Source organism: Mixophyes fleayi, chromosome 5 (genome assembly GCF_038048845.1).
Source record: "Mixophyes fleayi isolate aMixFle1 chromosome 5, aMixFle1.hap1, whole genome shotgun sequence".
Classification (NCBI taxonomy): domain Eukaryota; kingdom Metazoa; phylum Chordata; class Amphibia; order Anura; family Limnodynastidae; genus Mixophyes; species Mixophyes fleayi.
The window spans coordinates 246044660-246069148 of NC_134406.1; the positions used below are offsets into that span (position 1 = coordinate 246044660).

Consider the following 24489-nt stretch of genomic DNA (forward strand, 5'->3'; position numbering starts at 1 on the left):
GGAATTTAGGGACAGTGGACAACTATGCAGTGTAGCCTTTCCAGTACAAAAGAACTGTACATCCCCGTTTTTTGGCATGCATACCTATTCATGATACCTGTATAAAGCATACAGTATTTATTGTAAGGCACTTAAGAAAAAAAATTATGTATTTAAAAAATGATTATTCTACACCAAGGTATTTACCCCTGAAGCCTCATAATAAAATAAATATATAAAATCCAAAACTGAGGATTAAGTAGGGTCCTCCAACAGTTCACATCTGTTTCAGAGCTTTATCCAATTCAAATAGCAAATGGGATAGAAAGAATGCTTCAACATCATTAAACAGCCTGGGAGATCTCTGAAGGGAGGTGCAAGAGGCAGAAGTTGGGGGGGCAGTAGACGATACAATTTGCGTTATCACAGTCCTTCCCCATGCATTTTGCAAAAAAGTCAGACGGGATCAAGGACAGTGGCCTACTCTTTCAGGAGTCCTGGAGAACTCCCTGAGATTTGCAAGAAGACATGTATATGAAGTTCATAGATGAATGTATAAGCTGCAATCACCTAAGTGTGTGGCAATAATAAATATCATAATATTCCATAATATTACGTACACGTCTATACAATATTAGTATGCCTTACTATATTGCTGGTTTACACGCTGTTAAATATTGCAGGCTTAATAATGTGAAGAACTGCATGGAACAATGGCCTAATAAAAACCCCCAAAAAAAGCTATTTAAATAAAAAATAATTTTAAAACATTGTGAGCATTTTAAAATTGCACGACGTTTGGAACACAATCTGGTAAAATGATTGTGTATAACTGAATGGAAGCTAAGAGTTTTGGCATTATTGGATGTATTGATATAACATAGACAAGCTGGTGATCAAGAGTACAGTGCAGGGTCTATTTCTCAGGAAATAAAACCATGTTTATAAAAATGGAATCCCCACCCATTAAATCAAGCAATATAAATTAGGCACCCAGGACCTTTTTTTGCATATAAATATTAACAATCAACAGAGTCCATGTCCATCTGATAAATTGTTGGAAAAGTTCATCATGGCTGTGGAAAACACAAGTAAATTGTGGCATTATCCAATCTAATATAGATTGCTTATAGTTCCAATAATAGCAAGTCCAAATGGATTTATAGCACAGAAAGGTCATGGCAGGACTTTGATTTTAGCTTAAAAGCCATGTTTTTGTTTTTCTTGGCGACGATTTTCCCCCAAAACCTCCTGGCTTTCTTTGGGATACTTTCCCGCCTTTTCTGATAAGCCAACCTCTTTTCATTTGTCTCCTTGCTGTCCCTCCTTAAACGGACCTGGCGAACAATTCCCTCAAACAATTCCTTCACATTGTGCTGGACGGCTGCCGAAGTTTCGATGAATTTGCAGTCAAACACCACAGCGCACGCTCTGCCCTCTAGAAAGAGAAAATAAAATATAGGTCATTAAATAAGTGATGGAGCAAAAAATGTTCTGTCAGGATAGACTAAGATAGGTGTCTGAAGGAGACTTAAAGAACCATATACTAGGCCCAAAATCATTGTCAAGTGGTCAAGATCAGTGGCGGATCCAGGGGGGGCGATCGCCCCCCCCCCCCTAGCAGGGGCTTACTGCCGGCGGCTGCACACTGTGCAGGTCCGTTCAGCAGTGACAGTGTGCTGCCCGGCTGCTCTGATTGTGTTTTAAACACAATCAGAGCAGCGGGGCAGCACACTGTCACTGCCGAGCGGACCTGCACATACTGTGCAGCCGCCGGCAGCCTTAGAAATTAGAAAGGGGGCGGGGCCTAAATCGCCCCCCCCTAAAATCGCCCGGGGTATAGTAATAGTCTGGATCCACCCCTGGTCAAGATTAATGTGTAGAGCAACAGGCAAATATCACAGGAAACAAATAAATGAGTTTAAAGAAAAATTTGTTGGTTTTCACAGTGGCTTAGTGGTTAGCACTTCTGCCTCACAGCACTGGGGTCATGAGTTCGATTCCTGGCCATCTGTGTGGAGTTTGTATTTCCTCCCACACTCCAAAACATACTAGTAGTTTAATTGGCTGCTATTAAATTGACCTTAGCCTCTCTCAGTGTGTGTATGTTAGGGAATTAAGACTGTAAGCCTCAATGGGGCAGGGACTGATGTGAGTGAGGTACAGCTCTGTGGAATTAGTGGCACTATATAAATAAATAGATGATGATGATGGTTATGGGTCCTTGGGGAGCATATTAGCTACACTAGGGTTTATATTGGGCAACTTGAATGTATACTGCTTAACCCTTTGTGTGCACTGTAACTGTTCTCTTCAGTAATCACTGATTGAGGCAGTATCTTTTGTAAGTCCTGTTATGACTCATCTTTCATCAATATTTTTCTGTTATTTACATTATTCTCTTTATTATCCTCTTTTGTACTGACTGTTTTTCTCTACTGCAAATATAGAGGCATGACGCAGGTATCTAAAATAATATGATCAACTCATTCTGCACAGACAACTTGGGGGTAGATTTGTCAGATCTTCTGAAAACTGACAGTGGAGGTGTTGCCCATAGCAACCAATCAGATTCTAGCTATCAATTTCTAGACTGTGCTAGATAAATGATAGCTAGAATCTGCTTGGTTGCTATGGGCAACACCTCCACTTTCCCTTTTATACCCCATTCATACTGCACCAAGAACCCGGGTTTTTGCAGAGGCACGCTGAAAAACACGGGTCTTGGTGCAGTATGAATAGTCCAACCACAAAATCCCGGGTCTAAAATCCCAGGATTTAGACCCGGGATTTTGCGAGGGGTAATTCCCGGGTTGGACCCCGCTCGCCTGCAGTATGAATGGTGCAACCCGTGTAATTCCCGGGTCTCACCATTCATACTGTAAAAAAAAAAAATGGGGAAGTAAAAAAAAAGATTTTAATTAATAAAAAATACATAACAAATGTTTACTTAACTTATTTTCAGCCAGCGGTGTCTCCGGTGCGTTGCCGGCTGTCAGGGGGACCTCTGGGTACTAAAATGACGTCATTTCTAATGGACTAGAAATGACATCATTTTAGTAACCAGAGGTCCCCCTGACAGCCGGCAACGCACCGGAGACACCGCTGGCTGAAAATAAGTTATATAAACATTTGTTATGTATTTTTTTTTAATTAAAATCTTTTTTTACACTTTTTTTTTTCTAAAACCCGGGTGGGGCAGGTGCAGTATGAACCCGCCCGACCCGGGAATCTTCTTATCTATACTGCCCTGTGCCCCGGCAATATCCCGGGTTAACAACCCGGGATATTGCCGGGGCGGCAGTATGAAAGTGGTATTAGAAGGTTTGATAATTCTACCCCTTAATAGCTCATTGTATCTGTATTTGTTAACATGAAACGTGACTGCCATGTTATTTACTTAACTGATGTCAAGTGTTATAGTGTCCTAAATGACCACCGCACCACATCAAAATGGTGAAAATAACTTTTGAAGCAAACTTGTTTTAGCACGAAAAGATCTACAATGTAAATACTGTTGGTAACTGAATTATTCATTAAAAATAATATCCTTTTAAATGATGGGTGGATTGAAATGGATCCACCCACAGATAATCTCATATGCTGGTGTTATCCAGACATAGGTTAGATACTTGTTTATAGTCCCCATACCTGATATAGAAACCTCTCGGCATCGGACAAGGTCACTTTTGTTGCCCACAAGTATGATAGGAATGTCTTCTGTCTGCCGTGCCCGGCGCAGCTGTATACGCAGCTCTGAGGCCTTTTCAAAACTCGCCCTGTCCGTGATGGAATATACGATTAAATAGGCATCTCCCACTTGCATACAGTGATCGTGGATCCAGTTGTCCTGAGTCTGGCAACAAGAAAAAGCAAAACGGTTTCCATTTTGTTTATATATTAGCATCTCGTAGTGAAAATACTTGTTTGTTTATAGATTATCCTCAAGTTTAGGAGTATTTTATGTAATACTTTATGTACTTTATGTCATAATTCAAGGAGTAGAGGCTTGTTTATTGAATATATACAGACACAGGCAGATGTGTCAACTAACAACAGGTCCTGTGTTTTGCACAAGCAAAACATAATCTGAAATTAGCACATTGAGGCAAAATATAAGAGAAGAGAAGTGTGTCTGTCCATTAGACTAAACGCAGTTAAAATCATGCGGGTGAGTGACTTGCCAAAGAACCTATGATCTGTGGATTCCTGGAATTTCAGCCAATGGGAGCAGGAAGGGGTTGGGACTTATACACAGTTATAAGTCAGTGCAGACAGGATATAGTTCTTCCTGCTTCCGGATTCCTCCCGCCCTCCCTGCAATTTCTTGGGTAACTTTAGAGTTGTAGTTGGTTAGAGTAGGAGAGCAGTGCAGTCGGTAACTGTGCATATGGTGCTCGGGTGATCTTGTCATAGGTCACTACCTCTCTGTGGTTATGGTGTCATACCATGGTTGGTCCGTATGTTAGGAGAACCATTGGACTAGTTTTGTATGGTTTATACTGGCGGCGTTAATAGGGGGTGTAGTCTTGCCGTTGGACTTGATCTTAGCACCGGCCAATAGATAAGGTATGATCCTGGGTTGGTGGTACTATGGTCTGACCTTTCCACCCTTATTGGTTTTGCGTTCCTGACTGCCCTGCTCTCGTCCGCCTTACAGTCCTATTAGTTTAAATATAAATAAATACCGTCATTCATTCCAACTTTAATTTGGAGTCCGTGTCTTTATTTGGTTTGCTAAAAGGTGATGTCACAGTGTGTGTTATTTGGGGAAAACTTCCCCGCTATGCATTTTATCAGTACAGTTTAAAAACAAGGTCTTGTTTACAATACAGGCAGTAAAATTGGTTCATCTTTTTTTTTGCCACCTGCTGCTTACCAAGCACCTATACTTCCTGGTAAATGGGATAATATAGGAGGGGCAGGAAAACAAGGAAGTGATAAAAAGTTATACTGGATTTTTGAGTATTTTCCCACCCATATATTTTTAAGTTAATTGATTATTAGTGCATTAGGCTATGATGATTATTAGTGTATTAGGCTATGATTATTAGTGTATTAGGCTATGATTATTAGTGCATTAGGCTATGATGATTATTAGTGTATTAGGCTATGATTATTAGTGCATTAGGCTATGATTATTAGTGTATTAGGCTATGATTATTAGTGCATTAGGCCATGATGATTATTAGTGTATTAGGCTATGATGATTATTAGTGTATTAGGCTATGATTATTAGTGCATTAGGCTATGATGATTATTAGTGTATTAGGCTATGATTATTAGTGTATTAGGCTATGATTATTAGTGCATTAGGCCATGATGATTATTAGTGTATTAGGCTATGATTATTAGTGTATTAGGCTATGATTATTAGTGTATTAGGCTATGATGATGAATAGTGTATTAGGCTATGATGATTATTAGTGTATTAGACTATGATGATTATTAGTGTTATTAGGCTATGATGATTATTAGTGTATTAGGCTATGATTATTAGTGTTATTAGACTCTGATGATTATTAGTGTATTAGGCTATGATGATTATTAGTGTTATTGGGCTATGATGATTATTAGTGTTATTAGGTTATGATGATGAATAGTGTATTAGGCTATGATGATTATTAGTGTATTAGACTATGATGATTATTAGTGTATTAGGCTATGATGATTATTAGTGTATTAGGCCATGATGATTATTAGTGTATTAGGCTATGATGATTATTAGTGTATTAGACTATGATGATTATTAGTGTATTAGGCTATGATGATTATTAGTGTATTAGACTATGATGATTATTAGTGTATTAGGCTATGATGATTAGTGTATTAGACTATGATGATTATTAGTGTATTAGGCTATGATGATTATTAGTGTATTAGGCTATGATGATTATTAGTGTATTAGGCTATGATGATTATTAGTGTTATTAGGTTATGATGATTATTAGTGTATTAGTCTATAATGATGAATAGTGTATTAGGCTATGATGATTATTAGTGTATTAGACTATGATGATTATTAGTGTATTAGGCTATGATGATTATTAGTGTATTAGACTATGATGATTATTAGTGTATTAGGCTATGATGATTAGTGTATTAGACTATGATGATTATTAGTGTATTAGGCTATGATGATTATTAGTGTATTAGGCATGATGATTATTAGTGTTATTAGGTTATGATGATTATTAGTGTATTAGTCTATGATGATTATTAGTGTATTAGGCTATAATGATGAATAGTGTATTAGGCTATGATGATTATTAGTGTATTAGGCTATGATGAATAGTGTATTAAGCTATGATGACTATTAGTATATTAGGCTATGATGATTATATGGGGCATATTCAATTGCTGTCTTTCCGCGGCGCAAGTAATTTACCATATTAACAGATTTTCCGCGCATGATTACCGTAATAATGGTAATCACGGTAATCGTGCGCGGGCCGCAGGATTTTCGGCAAAACCGCCGACAATTGAATATGCCCCTTAGTGTATTAGGCTATGATGATTAGTGTATAAGGCTATGTTGATTAGTGTATTAGGCTATGATGATGATTATTAGTTATTAGGCTATGATGATTAGTGTATTAGGCTATGATGATTAGTGTATTAGGCTATAATGATGATTATTAGTTATTAGGCTATGACATGCTATCAATGTTCATTACAGCATAGCTCACAACTTCCTTGCCGGCCATATACATGTATTTCTGTTTTAGAAAACTCTATGTTATCTGTTAGAACATTGTAATTTAAAATGCAGCATATTTTTTAGTACTTGGGTGTTTACATTGCTAGGTTCATTAATAAGCAACTATATACCGTTTTTTATACAATATAATAACTACTTGTAATTTATAGGCATGTTTATAGAGAGGTTTGAAAATTTCTCTAAATAGAGTAATAATAACCATAGTGACTCCAGGAAAGTTTAATAACAACAATATGCAATAAAGCAATGTGTCTCAAAGAAACTTAACACCCCATGTGTAACCAGCACCCATCCCATGTACATGTGGAGCCATTCTGTGGACTGAATCCATAAGTATGAGAGTGCAGCCTATCAGTACACTAGGATGTCATGTCAGTGGCTTCTACTGAGTTTATAGACTTTAATCTCATAACTAAACCTTCAGTACACCAGGGGGCTGATCCATTAACAAACACAAGATAAACGTAAAGTGCATTTTTTTAATAAACACATGTACATGGGGCATACGCACGTCCGTATTCAACAAAGATGTAAAGATACGTCTGTTGATGAATACGGGTCTAGGTCCGCTCTGCTCTAACAGACAATACACTACAGGGCACGTCCTAAACATATGTGGAATATAAAGTCACAAAAGAACGCACAGAACGAAAAACTATTCAATTAATGTCACCTGTTAATAATAAAGGCATTAATGACAAAACATTAAAAAAAATAAAAAAAAGTTGTTGTTCCCCCACCACCACCCATAAAATACATTAGGACGTTATTTGTCTACTGTACATAAACTCCATTTTAATGTTTCACCTGTGTGCAAACACATGTTCTAGCTGCATACGTGACCGGCATCTCTAGTAATTGGCACATACACCAGACTTGTAGCTGGTGCAAGAGATACGACTGAAAACCCCATACCTTTGAGACGCCCAAAGCGGCATCGGACCCTGTTGCGTGCGCTTAAGCTTGGCACACCCTTACTGTACACTGACTGCGTGCATACGCCCAGTCCCCTCCTCATCCCACCCTTGAAATCGTATGCTGTACTAAGGGTCCTTTGCGCTCGAAGATGACTTGGACGTTGTTGCGCTCTCTGGCGTATGCTCCAATTCTGGGTATGCGCAGTGCGATTTTACGCAAAATACAGCATTAACGCTCCTTCATGAGTCAGGCCCAAAAAAGTCTGCCCCTAAGGTGCTGGCGTACTTTAATCACCGTTAATAATTTTTTTCCCTACAAGACTTCATCTCATTCACTCAAACACAAATTAAAAATCTAAATAATGTAGCAAGATAATACCTTATTTTCCCACATGTCAATAAGTATTAGCGTCGCACTTTCTCCATCCACCATCAGGTTCCTTTCATATGTGTTCTCTGTTAAAAGTAAAAATAAATAAGGTATATTACAGATAGAGAACCAATTCACATGACAGCAATGTTTAGGAATGTTAAAGCTAAATTTGTTTAAAAATATGAATTATAACTGCATGTGTGCCCTGTAAAAATGAGAACAGCTGATTTTCTAAAACTATTTTCTTCCATACTTGTCTTATTTTAGATGATTAATGCCTTGCCTGGTCTCGGTGTTTTATTATATATAGAGTATTCTTTCTATTTTTCATGCATAAGCATGTCAGACAGGCACAAGAGATAAGGGACCTTGTAGAATGCAGAGATCTCGTCAAGGGTTACAGCATTAAATACCATAATAAGGAATATTTAATCTTTTCAACGTGGTGTCCACAAATCATCTGTCATTACATAAACAGAGTTATACTCCAAGGAATTGTAGAGTGTTTTTCTGTGATTTATTTAATATTTGCTCCTACTGTCACTTGAGACTTTCTGTAGGGGGGGGCACCCAAACTTTCCATAACACCCCCGCCTGGAAAGCTCCCATGAGTTTTAAAGAAAATTTTCCACATCTTCTACCGATTAATCCACCACATGGAATAAAACATCACAATGAAGATTCGCAAAGCCTCCTACTGTGCCCTGTGACAAACTCCAGATTTGTTCGGTAATGGAAAATACTTTCTCTTAGGGCACAACGTACTGTTAACCTCAGCGATGCCAAATTACAGTTATGTTACAGATTAGGGTTTTATTATTAATAATAGTTATATTTTATGTTATTATTTGTTGTTATTCTTGACGTATTCTCTGTCTCTACGCATAATCTTTTTGTTTGTTTTAAATAAAATAAATAAAAATATTTTCTCCCAACTATTGTTTCACAATTTTAAGTACACAGAATATCAGGTTACTTAATCATGTGGAATATATAGATTGTTGATACAAATATGTAGGTAAGGAAATGTGTCTTTTTGTGAAGTATGTTTATATTTGTCTGAAAAATATATGATTACAGAGATGTAATGTCGTTTTCACAGCTATATGTCCCAGAAATACCATCTTGTAGGACAGAGATTGTATCTGGTCAATAATCATTATCATCATTTATTTATATAGCACCACTAATTCCGCAGCGCTGTACAGAGAACGCACTCACATCAGTCTCTGCCCCCATTGGAGCTTACAGTCTAAATTCCCTAACATACACAGAATAGACAGAAACACAGACTAGAGTCAATTTGATAGCAACAAATTAACCTAGAGATAAGACCATGGTCGGGAATCAAACTCATGACCCCAGTGCTGTGAGGCAGAAGTGCTAACCACCAAGCCACCGTGCTGCCCAATGCTGCTTATTCATATATGTAGAAGGCCAGTTTCAATCACATAAAGTAACCATATGCCATAGGGAGCAGCTACCAATACATGGCAGATCTGGTTAGCCAATTCTATCACTTCTGATCAGATTGGCTCAATATCACGTCTATGAACTAAAATGTTCATTGTCTCTAATCAAAACCAACTGGGACAGATTATTTTGATAAGGCTAGCTGAAAAATCTGATTTTCTTCTCTGAAATGTCCATCACACTACACTTAATTTTGTTTGATTCAACCAACCAAACTGGCCCCAGATCCAGTCAATCGAGGCTAAGATCAGATCTGCCCTTATCTGACCAGAATTTTTAAAAAGGGAGAGAGATAATTATTGCAAAATGCTACCATACAAAGAAGGATAGTTTTAAAAATCTCATAATTTTCTTAAAATGGGGCGGGAAACCCGCCATCTTAAGAGAACAGAGGCTTTACTGTATATTAAACAGAATAATAGATAAAGGTTTTGGGTTTTTATCACAGAAAAAAGTGTTTCTATGAAAGGTGCATAAAGGCAAATTTTGACTCAATAAGACACTTATATAAATCTGACAAGTTAATTGTTAATTATTCAATTGTAAGCTCTTGTGAGATGCTACACTTTTCTCAAAGTTATTGTTCTTGTACTCTAATACTGTATTCCTGTATTGTAATGTTGTCCCCACTGTACAGCACTGCATAAAATGGTTATGTATAATAAAATAATAATATTAATACTAGAGAAAAAATAATTAACTATGACAGCAGTGAACAAATATTAAACTTACCTCCCAACATGTCACTATCCAAAGTGTCTGGCACTCCTGCGAATATACTGGCCAGGGTAGACTTGCCCACGCCATGCTCCCCAATAAGCACCACGCGGTAGTAGGTATTCCCAGATTCCGAGGAGATGACAGAATCTGAAGAGTCTGATGACCAGCTGCGCCTGTAGTAGTCCTCCGGTCTCATCGTGTGGTTTATAGTGTAGTTACGATTAAGGTGGACGTTGGGGTTTTTCTGCACATTAATGTTCTTTGCGTCGGCAGGGATACTCCAGCGCTGCTGATTCTGGACGGCCGTGCTGCTGCGCCGCATGGTCACATTGAGTGTCATTGTGTCCCCCTAAGGTGAAGAGATGGATATGAAAATGACACTATGCATCGTGAAAATGATAAAAAGACGTTTTCATCATATCTGACACCAGCAGCTGCCTAGTCACAACTCTAAACCCAGGTATACCTGTCTACAGGAGATTACAGCAAAGTCTGATTCCTTTTTTCTATTTGTGATGTACAATAATGGCCAATCTCAATTATTTATTATCTATTAAATCTGTCAATATCAAGATTGTTCCATTTTAATTTGGAACACAACAAAATTACACTAAAGTCCATATTAACTGATGAAATAAGCACAGAATATTGGACATTACTTTTACTAATCTATAGTTATTTGTAGAATCTAACACAATTATCTGACCTACAACAATAATAAAATACATTCTGAATCATCAGTTAGATTTTTATGCAAATAAGTGTTGGCTCATACATAATAACAGCACAGAAATGTGCTGGTTACAGGTTTGGCACCATGTCAGTACCCAACAGCTGAAAGGTTGGGGTGGGGGGCAGGGGAGCAGTTGAATTGAGTCTTGCCCCCTTCACGGGCTAAAATTTGCCAGCCCTCCCCAGGTACCCAAAGTTGGCTTAAGGGCATTATGGGAAAGATGTGTATAGCACAATATTTAATATACTTTCAAATATTGGATATATATTTGTGATATATTTTAATTTTGTCCTGTTAAAACAATTAACCATACAGACAAGTGTCTCTCAAACCCAACCTGGACTTCTAACAGTGCAGGTTTTCCAGGTGACAAAGGAAATAATTATACCACCTGTAGATCTGTTACAATGTGTCAGTTAGTAATGAATACACCTGTGCTTCAACAAGGAGATATGGAAAACAAGCACTGAGGACCAGATTTGAGAAACACTGATATAGACCACATCCTGTATGTGTTCTAAGGCTAAGTACTAATCAAGCCCCTTCAAAACGTTACAGTTAGTTAGCCCCAGAGAACACTAGCAGTAGCTAATGAAGCATCCATATCCTGCAGTTACTGAGGATGTCCACTAGAGGCACATGCGGCAAATTAAAAGCTCATAAATTTACAGCGTGTTAAAGAAACAAATCATTGTAGCCAGGCAGGTTAGCTCTAAATGTCTAAACATGCCTTACAGCAACATCTGGAATATGTACCTCTTGGATGGAGAATACTCTCTCTATCTCCTCATTCTACTACCATGTTTAGTCAAGTTACTTGCTCAGCTTCTATACCAAAATGACTATTAATTAATAAAAAATTAGCTCATCCTTGATATGCAATTGCAACAGTGCTAGGGATGGTACTGATTATAACACATCAATTGAATAATATCCTTATATCTGTCCTCTTATAAATGATGAATGATATATAACATAGTAGATGATTTAGCTAAATCAGAGGTAAGCTGATGTGGAACTATAAGTACCAGCATGCTCTTCTAGCCATAGTTTACCTCTCTGGTTTAGTGCAATCCTTTACTATGTTATACGTGGTACATAATTTACTGACATGGCATGTTGCAACTTGTAGTTTCACAAACATCTGCAGTGTCACAGTTTCTCTAAACCTGATCTAAACAAATTACAAAAACAATATATTGGAGAGAACACACCGACCACACATAATTCACGAGAAATATTGCACAAATTTTTAACACCAACTAATTTAGCATAAATAGGTTCATTGACTTAAAATCCAAATTATGCCGTCAGATGGTCAACAATAAGTTGTTCCTAAAAATTTGAAGGAGTAACAAAACACATCCGAAAAAGGAATTTGCATCAATAATTGAGACATCTGCAATGATAACTACACAATTACTGGAAGCTAGTTTATATTATTGTTTAAAAAAAAAAAAAAAAGTATTGTACTATCTGCATGTGATGTTGCATATAGCAGTTAATATTATTTTGTTACTGAAAAGCTTTCATCATACAAACTAAGTTAATGTATTTCCAAACTAGGTTGCAAATCTAAAACACTTACCAGTAAAGTTATTTCTGCAACAAAGTCAATGTTAAATGTCAGATGCCCTTTCTGCAGGCGGATACAGTAGATGATAGTCACACAGGGTGAAGCAGTCGGATTAGGTCCTCTCCTTTATTACAGATCTCTGCCTATCTCTGAGACTTTCTCAGCTCTCCTGGTTTATATTAAGCACAACTGTTCAGAGACTGGGCTTTTCCGTGATGTCAGCCGTCTCTGCAAGAGCACAGACCAGCCCACCACAGAGGGAAAGTAGCAGTGACGAGGAGTGATGCTAGTGGGCTGCCACACTTAGCACAATAACTTAATCCCAATCAGTACAGTTTATCTTTTTCATTTTATTTTCCCTTCTTACTGAAAATGGCAAAAAAAAAAAAAGATAGGAAAGTTTGAAGCAATCCAAGTCCCGCTGCACAGTTTTGGAAGAAAATTTAGCCCACGTATAAATATGAGCAAAATATGTTCATTGTTAAAAAAAAAAACCCACCAAAATGTCAGATCACTGCAATAATAAATGACATGTCACTGTAACTCTGCAAATAAATTGCATGCCACGGTCGTTTTCCGACATGCGGAGCATAAATATAATTTATTGGGTGGAAACAAACTGAAGTAGCATTTGATTTTTTAGAGATGGAATAATAGAAGTCTTTGTCAGCATACCCTATCTCACACTTGGCAGGAAATTTGTTTGTTCGTGTCTATTTATTTGAAGGCAATTTAAGGATGAATAAAAGAAAGGAAATGTTAAGATGGTATGACAAACTAAAAAGCCACAGAATTTTATTGGTTCCTAATTCTTCCAGTTTTCTTGGATCTTCAAACATAAAAAATAATTTTGATATTGAGCAGCGTTGGGAGGGAATGAGGACAAGGATACAAAGGCTAGGCAAGAGCTACGGACAAATTATATTTTGGTGTAATTAAATATTTGGTTTTTGGAAATAGGGGTGAGGGTGTGGCATCATTTGTCCTGGGCATAATTTGAGTGGATCAAGATGAGGCTTAGGTGCATTGGGGACATGGCTTAAATTGTCCTGATCTTGCTCTCAAGAATGTAGTCCTCTGTTGACCTGAGAATCCCAGTGAATCTACTGGGGGGAAAGGCATGTTATTTGGATGGAATGCTGGGATCTCCCTTCTAGATGCGATGAAAGTGTAGACAAAGGAAAGGTAGTCTTCTTTAGTCTTCATGGAGGCCTATTTCAGGGGAATGTGCTTCTCCCTTCCGTGCAAGAGGTCTTTGGCCTATACCATCACTACTAGTCTTAGACTGTACATGTTACCTAACCTGCATACCTGTGTATTACTGCACCAGGCCCCAAGTCCATGGACAGTTAATCTGATGCAAGCTAGCAGTGATATGAGATCTTGTTGGGAAGTCTCTCACTGACGGTCATCCACTGGAAAGGTTCTCACATCTAGTGGTAACGCTACCGTGAGACATTTGTATACTATAGACTCTAATAAAGAATCCAAACCCGACAAGTGGTCCCACAAAGGTAAAACATCCTGAATTAAAAGTTGCCCAGCAACCACGGCAATATGTGGGAGCAGTCTGTGTCATTCGTATAGCCATCAGCATACATTACATTCTCCGAGCACTTTACCCCCTTTTTATGTAAAATGTGTTTGTTTCTCCCACTATACCATCCCAAGACCATGTAAACAAATTCTTTCCCACTAAGGTTGCTATGAAAGTGAAGATGTGGTTCTTATGAATCTATCCTCATGTGTCTTACTAGTGATTGAGTGACTCACAGCTCACCAAAGTTCTAGAATTAGAGTTGAGCACAAGTTACATGTAGAATAAAATTGTGTTCTTACATGTGTATTTTGAGTTGAACATTGCATCGACTGGACCCAAAGCAATAATTTGGTAGGAGCTGGTGATGCCACTCTATCCTCCCGCCGCTCTTCTCCCATCTGTGTCATCTGTGACCCAAAGCCTTCTTTCCACCCACGCACATAGGCTCCTACCTGCTGCGGTGTCCAGTGGAGGTCTTCACAGCACCCACTACTACTGCTCCATGCGGAAAGAGCACCACTGACTCCAGCTAATGACATGACTGATGCTCTGCACAAACAGCCCACATCATGAAGCAGCAGTGGGAGCTGCTCTGTACTACAGTGCAGCATTCTGACTCCTTCTCCACCACACACAGCAGCAGGGTAAGTGTTACTGGTAGGGTCAGATTGGGAGAGTAATGGGACATACCACCTGACCATCCATAAAATCAGGACTCAGTTCCCTAAAATCAGGACTGTTATTCCAGAATCAGGGCATATGACATACTTTGCTGCTCTCCTAATTGTTCTTGCAGCTCTGACTACAATGCTGTTGCTGGTGTCTTAAGCTCTGTTGCTGTTTGGTCGAATCCTGGAACGTTGTGGCCCTGTTTGGAAAAGAGATAGTTACTGCTCACCGTCTGGTAAGCACTCTAGGCCTCCCTCCCCCTTCAACATTGCTGATACATTACATGATTAGAGCTCACATTACATTAATACTACCCCTGTTTCCCCACACATTATATGAATACCATATATAATATATACTGTAATATATACTATATAAGATATAGTATAATATATACTATATAATACGGACACTGTGCTAGTTCCTGGTTCTAGGCAGTTGGTGGATACAGACACTGTACAAGTTCCTGGCTCCAGGCAGTTGGTGCATACAGACACTGTGCTTGTTCCTGGTTCTAGGCAGTTGGTGCATACAGACACTGAGCTTGTTCTTGGTTCTAGATAGTTGGTGCATACAGACACTGAGCTTGTTCCTGGTTCTAGGCAGTTGGTGCATACAGACACTGAGCTTGTTCTTGGTTCTAGATAGTTGGTGCATACAGACACTGAGCTTGTTCCTGGTTCTAGGCAGTTGGTGCATACAGACACTGTGCTACTTCCTGGCCCCAGGCAGTTGGTGCATACAGACACTGTGCTAGTTCCTGGCCCCAGGCAGTTGGTGGATACAGACACTGTGCTAGTTCCAGGCTCCAGGCTGTTGATAACTACAGGCAAAAGTGCCAGTACAGGTGCAATCGTCAACCTAAATTTTACAAAGTAGCAATGAAAAGGTTGAGCAAGACTCAAGTCATAGACGTTAAGAAGCTGCACAGCTGTAAACATATTGGGCTCATGGTCATAAAAAGAGCTAAAAATGATCAGGTTGATTTTCAAATTGCAGACAATAGTTACAGTTATCTCATCACCCCAGTTAGAAAACAATGGCTTTTTTTTTTTTAACTGAAACTTTACGTTTAAATTCAAGTGAACTCAGCATTGTAATCCTATGGATTAATCAAGTGTTAAGCTTTCCCTGTCTAATAAAAGAAATTTTGCATCACTGCCAATTTAATTTCATCAATCTTAATTAGATAAAATCAGACACCACCTGTCTATGGATTAAAAGAGTAAGATTTTAAGTATGGTGGAAGCTGAGCATGTAGGAAAAATGAGACAACACCAATGGCAACATGTAGCACAAACAACTGATCAAATCTAATTTAAAGGGCATATGTCACCCATACACTGTAGTGGTAGCCAGAGGTGGAACTGGCAAGCTGTAGGCCCCGGTGGAGGAAACTAGGGCCCACTGCTCGCAAGTTCCCTATGTAGCAGGCCCCATTATCTCCATGGGCCCCGGTGTACAGCACCTGCTGCACCTATGGTAGTGCCGCCACTATTGGCAGCAATTTTGTGAGCTGAACCAATGTTCATGGGAATTCAGTGTATGAATTCACGAGGAAAATCAATGACATATCTGTGACACTTCCTAGTCAGTATCCTCTTTTATATGCAAACAAGTTAACCAGTGCATGATACTCATGCATTCTAGTCAAATCAAGCTACTTAAGGTGTTAAAAAGGTTCTTGTCATGCATTTGGGCCTAGCCCAGGCCTCCTTAGGGGAAGAGCGTTACTTCCCGACGCAAGCGCCCTTTTTTAACGTGGTTTTGTCCACATGTCACCACCTCATCATTTTTCTCCATCACCTCATCCTTCATCTTCATCGCCACATCCTTCATCAAGCTACTTAAGGTGTTAAAAACTCCCCACTGTCACCCCCGGCAACCACCAACCACTCCCAACTGTCACTTCTCCTTCAAGAAATATATAGGTCAGTGTAAAACTCTGCCCAGCAGGTGGCGCCTCTGCTTGGTTTGTTTTTTTTCACACACGCCACTAGGCATTTATATAGTAGATTGATTTAGTTCACAAAATAGCTGTCTCCACTCTATATAGGGGACACGTGCAATTGAATGGGCTGCACAAACTAATTTTTTGCTATAGGGGTGTCCCTTTTCAAGACGAAGAAAAATATCACAGCCATAGCTTGGTATATATTTAATGTTATAAATTTTGGCACACAAAAATAATTATATTTTTGGATAATCTTACTGTTTTCAACTACTGAGACACCATTTTACTCAAGCAAGTAGAGGAATAAATATATATATATATATATATATATATATATATATATATATATGAACATTTACTGGGTATTGCTTTTGATGGAAATCATTCTGTGCTGGGCACACCTCTCTATTTGCCTGCAAAATACATAGTTGCCAGCTGTCCCTAATTTTTGAGGACAGTCCCGGGGTCTAAAGATTTGTCCCTGGATAGTTATGTCCGTGGTAATGTGCATCAGTCATCCAGGCTGCTTTATCATGAGTAGTTTTAGTCCACAAAATGGCTGACACCATTATGTGTAGGAGACTTTACCCAATCTTATTGACAAACATACCCAGAGGTGACTTGTAAAGTCAAGCTAGTATCCAATATAAATTCCATTACATTTTATCACACTAGACCCGTCACCTACACAATGTGGAGGCAGCCATTTTGTGTGCTGCAGCAATATTACTTAGAATGCAGTTTAACACTTCACCAGGACCTAGTGACATCACACAGGCAGAACGTTCAGCTGATAATCTGAATATTGGTTCATACCAAAAGATGTCTTCTCTGTCGGTAGATAATGAGTCACCTTTAAGTATACAAGCAATCAGTTATTTGTACTGTGAATGCAGTATCATACTAAGAAGAGAAATATCCTGTAACTTCTTAATTCAGTGAGGAAGGACGCCGTTCATTCTATTCAAAGTACATTCCTGACTGAAATTGTACATTCCTGTTTCTGTGATGACATGTGTGATGCAGGAGAGAAAGTACTGGTCGGGCATCATCAATCCCTTCTATTGTGCAATTTGGGAAGTAATCACATCAGCTTTAATGCTTGTTCACTAGAAGATAAAGGTCATCTGATGGGAGACTGTGGAGACTAGGCCAAATGACAACCAAAATGAAATTTTCTATTCAGCTGGTCCTTACACCCAACCCCTCACAACTTCCATACTTCATAGTACATTAGCACCAGTGTTTTTTTGAACACATTTATCTGCCACAGTAGCATAAACAGACTTTAATGATCTGGTCAGAAATTGAAGTGGTAACTATTTAGTTTGCTTCTTAATTTCCAAAAACAAACAAATTGTAGATATCGTTGATCTAAAATGTGACTGGCATAAAATTTGTTCCATTGTGCAAGTTCACAACTTGCTCTTGTGTTTTGAGTTGACCATACATTATAATTGCTTCCTTTTGCACGTGGAGAGGTGGATCAGGTGCCTGCATGTGTAATTCCTTATGGTAAGGGAATGGAGACACTGATTATAGCTTACATGTATCATTAACATATGCCTATTAGGTGGAGTGTCTTTGTGGGTCCCATGTGCCTTGTGCAAGATGCCAAGTTTATGATGATAACAATCACATATTTCCACCAGGGGTATCTATATATCAGATTTCAACTTGTACATATCTTCAGACACCTGCAACCCAAAATACCACCACAGACATGTAAGTGTATGGACACCTTTTTGTGTATACACAAAAGTCACAATTTTATGTCTAACTGTAAATCAGGCCCTGTACGTGAAACAAGATAGAGGATATCCTAATGGTAAAGTATGTTGTAGCTCAGTTATCAAATAATAAGTGGCTGCAAGTATGTAAGTAGGTTTACCTGTAGTTATCTGTAGTTTACCTTGATAACATGAATACCATACATTGTGCATACCATACACTCTTTTCAGGGGTTAGTCTCAGGAGTATATTTACTAAACTGTGTGTTTGAAAATGTGGAGATGTTGCTTAGAGCAACCAATCAGATTCTAGCTCTCATTTTGTAGAATGTACTAAATAAAGGATAACTAGAATCTGATTGGTTGCTGTAGGCAACTTCTCCACTTTTTCAAACCTGCAGAATATACCCCTTAGTGTCTGCAACCGAGAAAGTAGATAGGTAGAGAACAGAGACGCACAAATAGTGTAGTATAATAATGATTCACTTTAATGAACAACAATAAATGCACGAACATGAAATAAGCTGATAAACAGTTTATCAGGATTATGTTATGAGCCCATTGTCCCTCTTTTGTCAGAGGATTTTGTAGTTCCTTTCTGGATGACAAAATGGTATTCTATCAGGAGGGTGTAGCATAATATCCAGAATGAAATATGTTCTGTCATTGTTCCCAACAAGTATTGTCCTACTAAAGGGACTTCCTTAGTGGGGGAAAATCAACAATCATTGCAGCGCTCTTTCATGCTATTTACTTACAGATTTAGTACATTTAAGAGACATCTAACACACGATATACAAGGTAGAAGCTGTATTATTTATATTATGGTTCTGTGCTGACTATCGCTATGCTGCATTACTATGGAATTTTCATTGTCTCTATACTGTCTAGTTATTCTAGCCCTCTACTACCTCAATGTATGTACAATTATATATAATAAGACTTGCAGTGGTCTTATTATTGGCAGTAAATTTTCATCATCCACAGACTGGACAAACAAGATCCGTCATAATCTTATTTGCACATCAGATCATGTTAATTATTTAATTACTTGACATGCAGTTTATTTTACATATGAAGAAATAGAATATTACTACTGTAAGGGTTAATATGTCCAGGACAGCTTTGCTGACCAGTACAGTTAAACCTCCAATGAATCATCCCTTGTCATCACTATGCTAAATGTTCAGTGTCTATCAGTCTCTTCTGCAACGAGAATACAAATGAATTTCATTGTAGACTTTTTCTTCCAGTGGTTTCAATGAGAAGCTGAGCTATTCTTACCTTTTCTAAGCTCTCAATCTGTTTTCTATATGTGGTTCTTGATGCTAGCCAGGCACCCATATTGCTGTTATTTTGGTTGTCACAGTATAAATCATGTAGTTCATTTTTGACAAATGTTAGTTTAGATTTTTGATTGCATTCATTGGTTCACATAGTTGTTCACTCTACCAAAAGTAATATGAGATATTGGTTAATATTTTGATCAAAACATTTAAGCTTGCAACCCAACGTCAAAGGTACTCAATTTTTGCGAGTAACTACTCTCATATCTAGGCTTCAGGCATACTAAAAAAGGCAAAGGCAAGCTTTAGTTATATTTCTCAAGTAACAACATCAAAGGAGAGTCTAATTATCCAGAGAACAAGATCAGGCTTTTCAGGCAAGTGCCTGTTCTTAAAGTACTCTGCAGTGATGAAAGGATATAGGGAAAATGGACAGGCTACCTTCTTCCTCCAGTCACCAAAAGTGGTTTGCCTTGTGCTCCCAGTGTTCCTGCAAGTGCCTAATAATACACAGGTGGATGCAGAATCGTAACTTTAAATTTTAGCGCCTTGGGCGAAAAGGAAAACTGCCGCCTCCTGGCCTTCAATTTTAACCAATTTAACCTAAAATATTCATAAACTGCGCCCTCTTTCAGCAAAGCGCCCTGGCCGGTCGCCCCTCTCGCACATCCCCTGGGTGGATGGGACCTGGCACAAATCAGAGCATCTTTGCACAGAGCAATTTGAAAAAAGTCTGGTATCATTTTTTCTTTGCCCTGGTCCATTGCATAGACCACTTATTCATTAAACATTTGCACTCAACTTTTTCTGCACTTCTTTTTGCATTAGTTTCATATTTTGGATTGGAGGTTGCAGGTCAGACCCTTAGAGAACAGGCAGTCCATAAATCTAACATAGGTCAGTGTGGCCTTATGATTCCCACTTTAAAATGTCTGGGCTCTAGCTTGTCAAATGGAGTGAGAGCACGAGTGAGTGCATATTGGACCTGCCTACTGCCTGAAGTCACGAAAAAGTCCTGACTGTATGGGACAATTCTCCAAAATTGGGACTTTCATGCCAGAACCAGGAAAGTTGGCAGATTCTTCTGCTTTTTCCTTCCTGTTCTTGAAGTTATGACTACTACCTGCTACAGGTGTCATAAGCTCCGTTGGTGCTTGCCCAGATTGTGGTATGTTGGGGCCCTATTTGGAAAAGGGATAGGTAATATTCACTTTATGGATAGCCGAGCAATGAGTAAACAATCTAGGCCTTCTTCTGCCCATCCAGGATGAACATTAAATCAATTAAAACCTATGACATCCTGCTCTAGGCTGACATATAGAGAACGGAGACAGTCAGGGCAAGGGGCTGATCGCCACTGTCAGCAGCAGGACATTTAATATGGTGTTTAGTCCCTGGGAAGAACAGTGTTGTATTGCTGGTTCACTACTGGTCTCAGCAAGCCCTGGCATGCCTTAACTGTTTGGTTATGCTGGTGCTTGTAGAACTATTACTGCCAGCATACCTATGGCTGTAAGAGTACAGCCATGGCAAAAAGTTTTGAGAATGATACAAATATTATTTTTCACAAAGTCTGCTGCTTCAGTTTTTATGATGGCAATTTGCATATACTCCAGAATGTCATGAGGAGTGATCAGATGAATTGCAATTAATTTCAAAGTCCCTCTTTGCCATGACAATGAGCTTTATCCCAAAAACTACATTTCGACTGCATTTCAGCCGTGCCACAAAAGGGCCAACTGACATCAGGTCAGTGATTCTCTCGTTAACACAGGTGAGAATGTTGATGAGGACAAGGCTGGAGATCACTCTGTCATGCTGATTGAGCTAGAATAACAGACTGGAAGCTTTAAAAGGAGTGTGGTGCTTGAAATCATTGTTGTTCCTCTGTTAACCATGGTTATCTGCAAGAAAACACGTGTGATCAACATTGCTATGCACAAAAAGGGCTTCACAGGCAAGGATATTGCTGCTTGTAAGATTGCACCTAAATCAACCATTTATCGAATCATCATGAACTTCAAGGAGAGAGGTTTAATAGTTGTGAAGAAGGCTTCAGGGCTCCAAAAAATGTCCAGCGAGCGCCAGGACCATCTCCTAAAGTTGATTCAGCTACAGGATTGGGGCACCACCAGTGCAGAGCTTGCTCAGGAATGGCAGCAGGCACGTGTGAGTGCATCTGCACGAACAGTGGGATGAAGACTTTTGGAGGATGACCTGGTGTCAGCAAAGAAGCCACTTCTCTCCAGAAAAAACATCAGGGACAGACTGATATTCTGCAAAAGGTACAGGGATTGGACTTCTGTGTCATTTCTCTGATGAATCCCCTTTCAGATTGTTTGGGGTATCTGAATAAACGCTTGTCCGGAGAAGGAAAGGTAAGGGCTACCATCAGTCCTGTGTCATGCCAACAGTAAAGCATCCTGAAACCATTCATGTGTGGGGTTACTTCTCAGCCAAGGGAGTGGGCTCACTCACAATTCTGCCTAAGAACAAAGCCATAAATAAAGAATGGTACCAAAACATCCTCCAAGATCAACTTCTCCCAATCATCCAAGAACAGTTTGGTGATGAACAATGCCTTTTCCAGCATGATAAAGCACCTTGCCCTAAGAAAAAGTGATTGGCTCGGGGATCAAAACATCAAAATTTTTGGTCCATGGCCAGGAAACTCCCAAGACCTTAATCCCATTGAGAACTGGTCAGTCCTCAAGAGGCGGGTGGACAAAAAAAATTCCACAAATTCTGACAAACTCCAAGCATTGATTAGGCAAGAATGGGCGGCCATCAGTCAGCATGTGACCCAGAAGTTGATTGACAGCATGCCATGGCGAATTGCAGAGGTCTTCAAAAAGAAGGGTCAACACCGCATGTTTGGAACAGCAGGTAACTGCTGTTTTCTTGTTGGCTGTTGTAGCGTAGTTCTCAGCTTGGGTGTGATTACCTGAACTCCTCTCACCTGCAGTTCTATCTCACACCTGCCCTGATTGCCTACTATCGGTTTAAATACCTATCAGCTTCACTCTGCCTTTGCCGGTTATAGTGTTCACACGCTTGCTTCTCCGTGTTCCTGTGTCTGTGAATAGTCTGCCAATTTTCCTGATTGATACCCGTTGTGACCTGTGTCTGGATACCGACCTTGCTTGTTTGTTCGTGTCCCTGACCTCCGCCTGAATTCTGATCTTGCTTGTTTGCTCGTGGCCCAGACCTCTGTCTGGATTCGAACACTGCCTTTCGTCTGAAAGATCACCTCCCAGCCGCAGGATCGTGGTGTCAGCTATCCGCTCCATCAAACTCGCCTGGTTTGGCAGTGTTTCACAGTACAGTTTTACGGCTCTATCTTGCTCTGGCATTCTCCCTGACACTGTATTGCTCTCTAGCTCCATCTCACACAGGCCACAGCTGGTACTACACCATCCTCGTCTAAAACAGGTTCTGAAACCTCAACTCGTAGGGTGATTCATGACATTATAACCGGCCCACATACTTGCGATTTACTCCCATGGATCCTACTCCTCTATCCCATGCACAAGTGCTGGCTAATCAACTGCAGGCTCAATATCAGATTGTTCCAAGACATTTCTACCAGATTGTCATGTTCATGAACAAGCCTCTAGGATTACCTTTTCTCAGGAAGTTGAGGTTCAAGAACCTAAGCTTCATCTTCCAGACATATTTTCTGGCAACCGATGGGATTTCCACAACTTTAGGGAAAGTTGCAAATTATATTTCAAGCTACGTCCTCGGTCTTTCGGTTCTGAACAACAGTGAGTGGGTATTGTTATCTCACTGTAGAAAGGAGATCCACAAACCTGGACATTTTGATTGTGCCCTGACAGTCTGGAATTGTTATCTGCAGATTCTTTTTTCCAAGCCTTGGGTCTCCTGTATGACAATCCTGACAAAGTCGCTACTGCAGAGTCTAAACGTAGATCTTTGAAACAGGGACGTCGTTCTGCTGAAGAATATTGTACTGAATTTCGCAGCGGGACCTCAGATTGTGAATGGAATGATCCAGCTCTCTGCAGTCAGTTCAGTTTGGGCATTTCAGAATGAATAAAGGACATATTGGTACAATATCTAGCCCCTAATTCTCTGGAGTCATTTATATGTTTGGCTATTGGCATTGATCAGCAAATAAATGAAAGAAGACTGGAAAAGGAATTTCATTCACCCACGTACCCTATGGTTCTGGGGTACCCATGGCTTATCAAGCACAATCCAGTCCTGGATTGTTCCACAGGAGAACTGGTGGCATGGGGGAAAGACAGCCAGGGGACATGCTTAGCAACATCTGTTAAGGTTGCTACTGCTTCGGTCAAACCAGATCTCACACTCCCGCTGCAATATCAAGATTTTGCTGATTTTTCTCCAAACAAGCTACAGATACACTACTAACACATCGCCCGTATGACTGCACTATTGATATTCAGCCCGGATGTAAATTTCCAAAGACTCATTTACAAAGCCATGGAAAACTATATTTCTGAGAAAAAGAAAGATGGAGATTTACGACCTTGCATTGCTTACAGAGGTCTGAATCAGGTCACCATTAAAAACAAATATCCTCTGCCAGTGATTTGTCAGTTGTTCGACCAGTTAAGAGGTGCTTCTGTTTTTTCTAAGATTGATTTATGTGGAGCATATAATTTGATACGCATACAGAAGGGCGATGAATGGAAGACCGCTTTCAATACTCATTCTGGACATTACGAGTATTGTGTTTTGCCGTTTGATCTTTCTAATGCACCAGCCGTGTTCCAGGACTTGATTAATGATGTACTACGTGATTATCTGAGTAAATTTGTCATAGTGTAT

The 24489-nt window shown here is 39.4% G+C and overlaps 1 protein-coding gene across 1 annotated transcript; it reads right to left on the reverse strand.

The window, feature by feature from the left end:
- Positions 1-852: 852 nt before the first annotated feature.
- On the reverse strand, positions 853-12706 carry GEM (GTP binding protein overexpressed in skeletal muscle). Its single transcript, XM_075213806.1, has 5 exons — positions 12505-12706; positions 10196-10532; positions 7997-8073; positions 3631-3835; positions 853-1417 (listed from the first exon to the last, which is right to left on the reverse strand). The coding sequence occupies exons 2-5, from the start codon at positions 10521-10523 to the stop codon at positions 1140-1142; spliced, it is 888 nt and encodes a 295-aa protein (XP_075069907.1). The 5' UTR covers positions 10524-10532; positions 12505-12706; the 3' UTR covers positions 853-1139.
- Between the last annotated feature and the right edge of the window lie 11783 nt (positions 12707-24489).

What these genes read in the sequence shown, in the direction of transcription:
- GEM (XM_075213806.1), bottom strand. Translation starts at nt 10,523, where the DNA reads ATGACACTCAATGTGACCATGCGGCGCAGCAGCACGGCCGTCCAGAAT. An exon ending in GGATAGTGACATGTTGGGAG is followed by an intron (nt 8,074 to 10,195) that starts GTAAGTTTAATA and finishes TACTTTTAACAG; the next exon opens with AGAACACATATGAAAGGAAC. An exon ending in TTGACATGTGGGAAAATAAG is followed by an intron (nt 3,836 to 7,996) that starts GTATTATCTTGC and finishes TCTTGTTGCCAG; the next exon opens with ACTCAGGACAACTGGATCCA.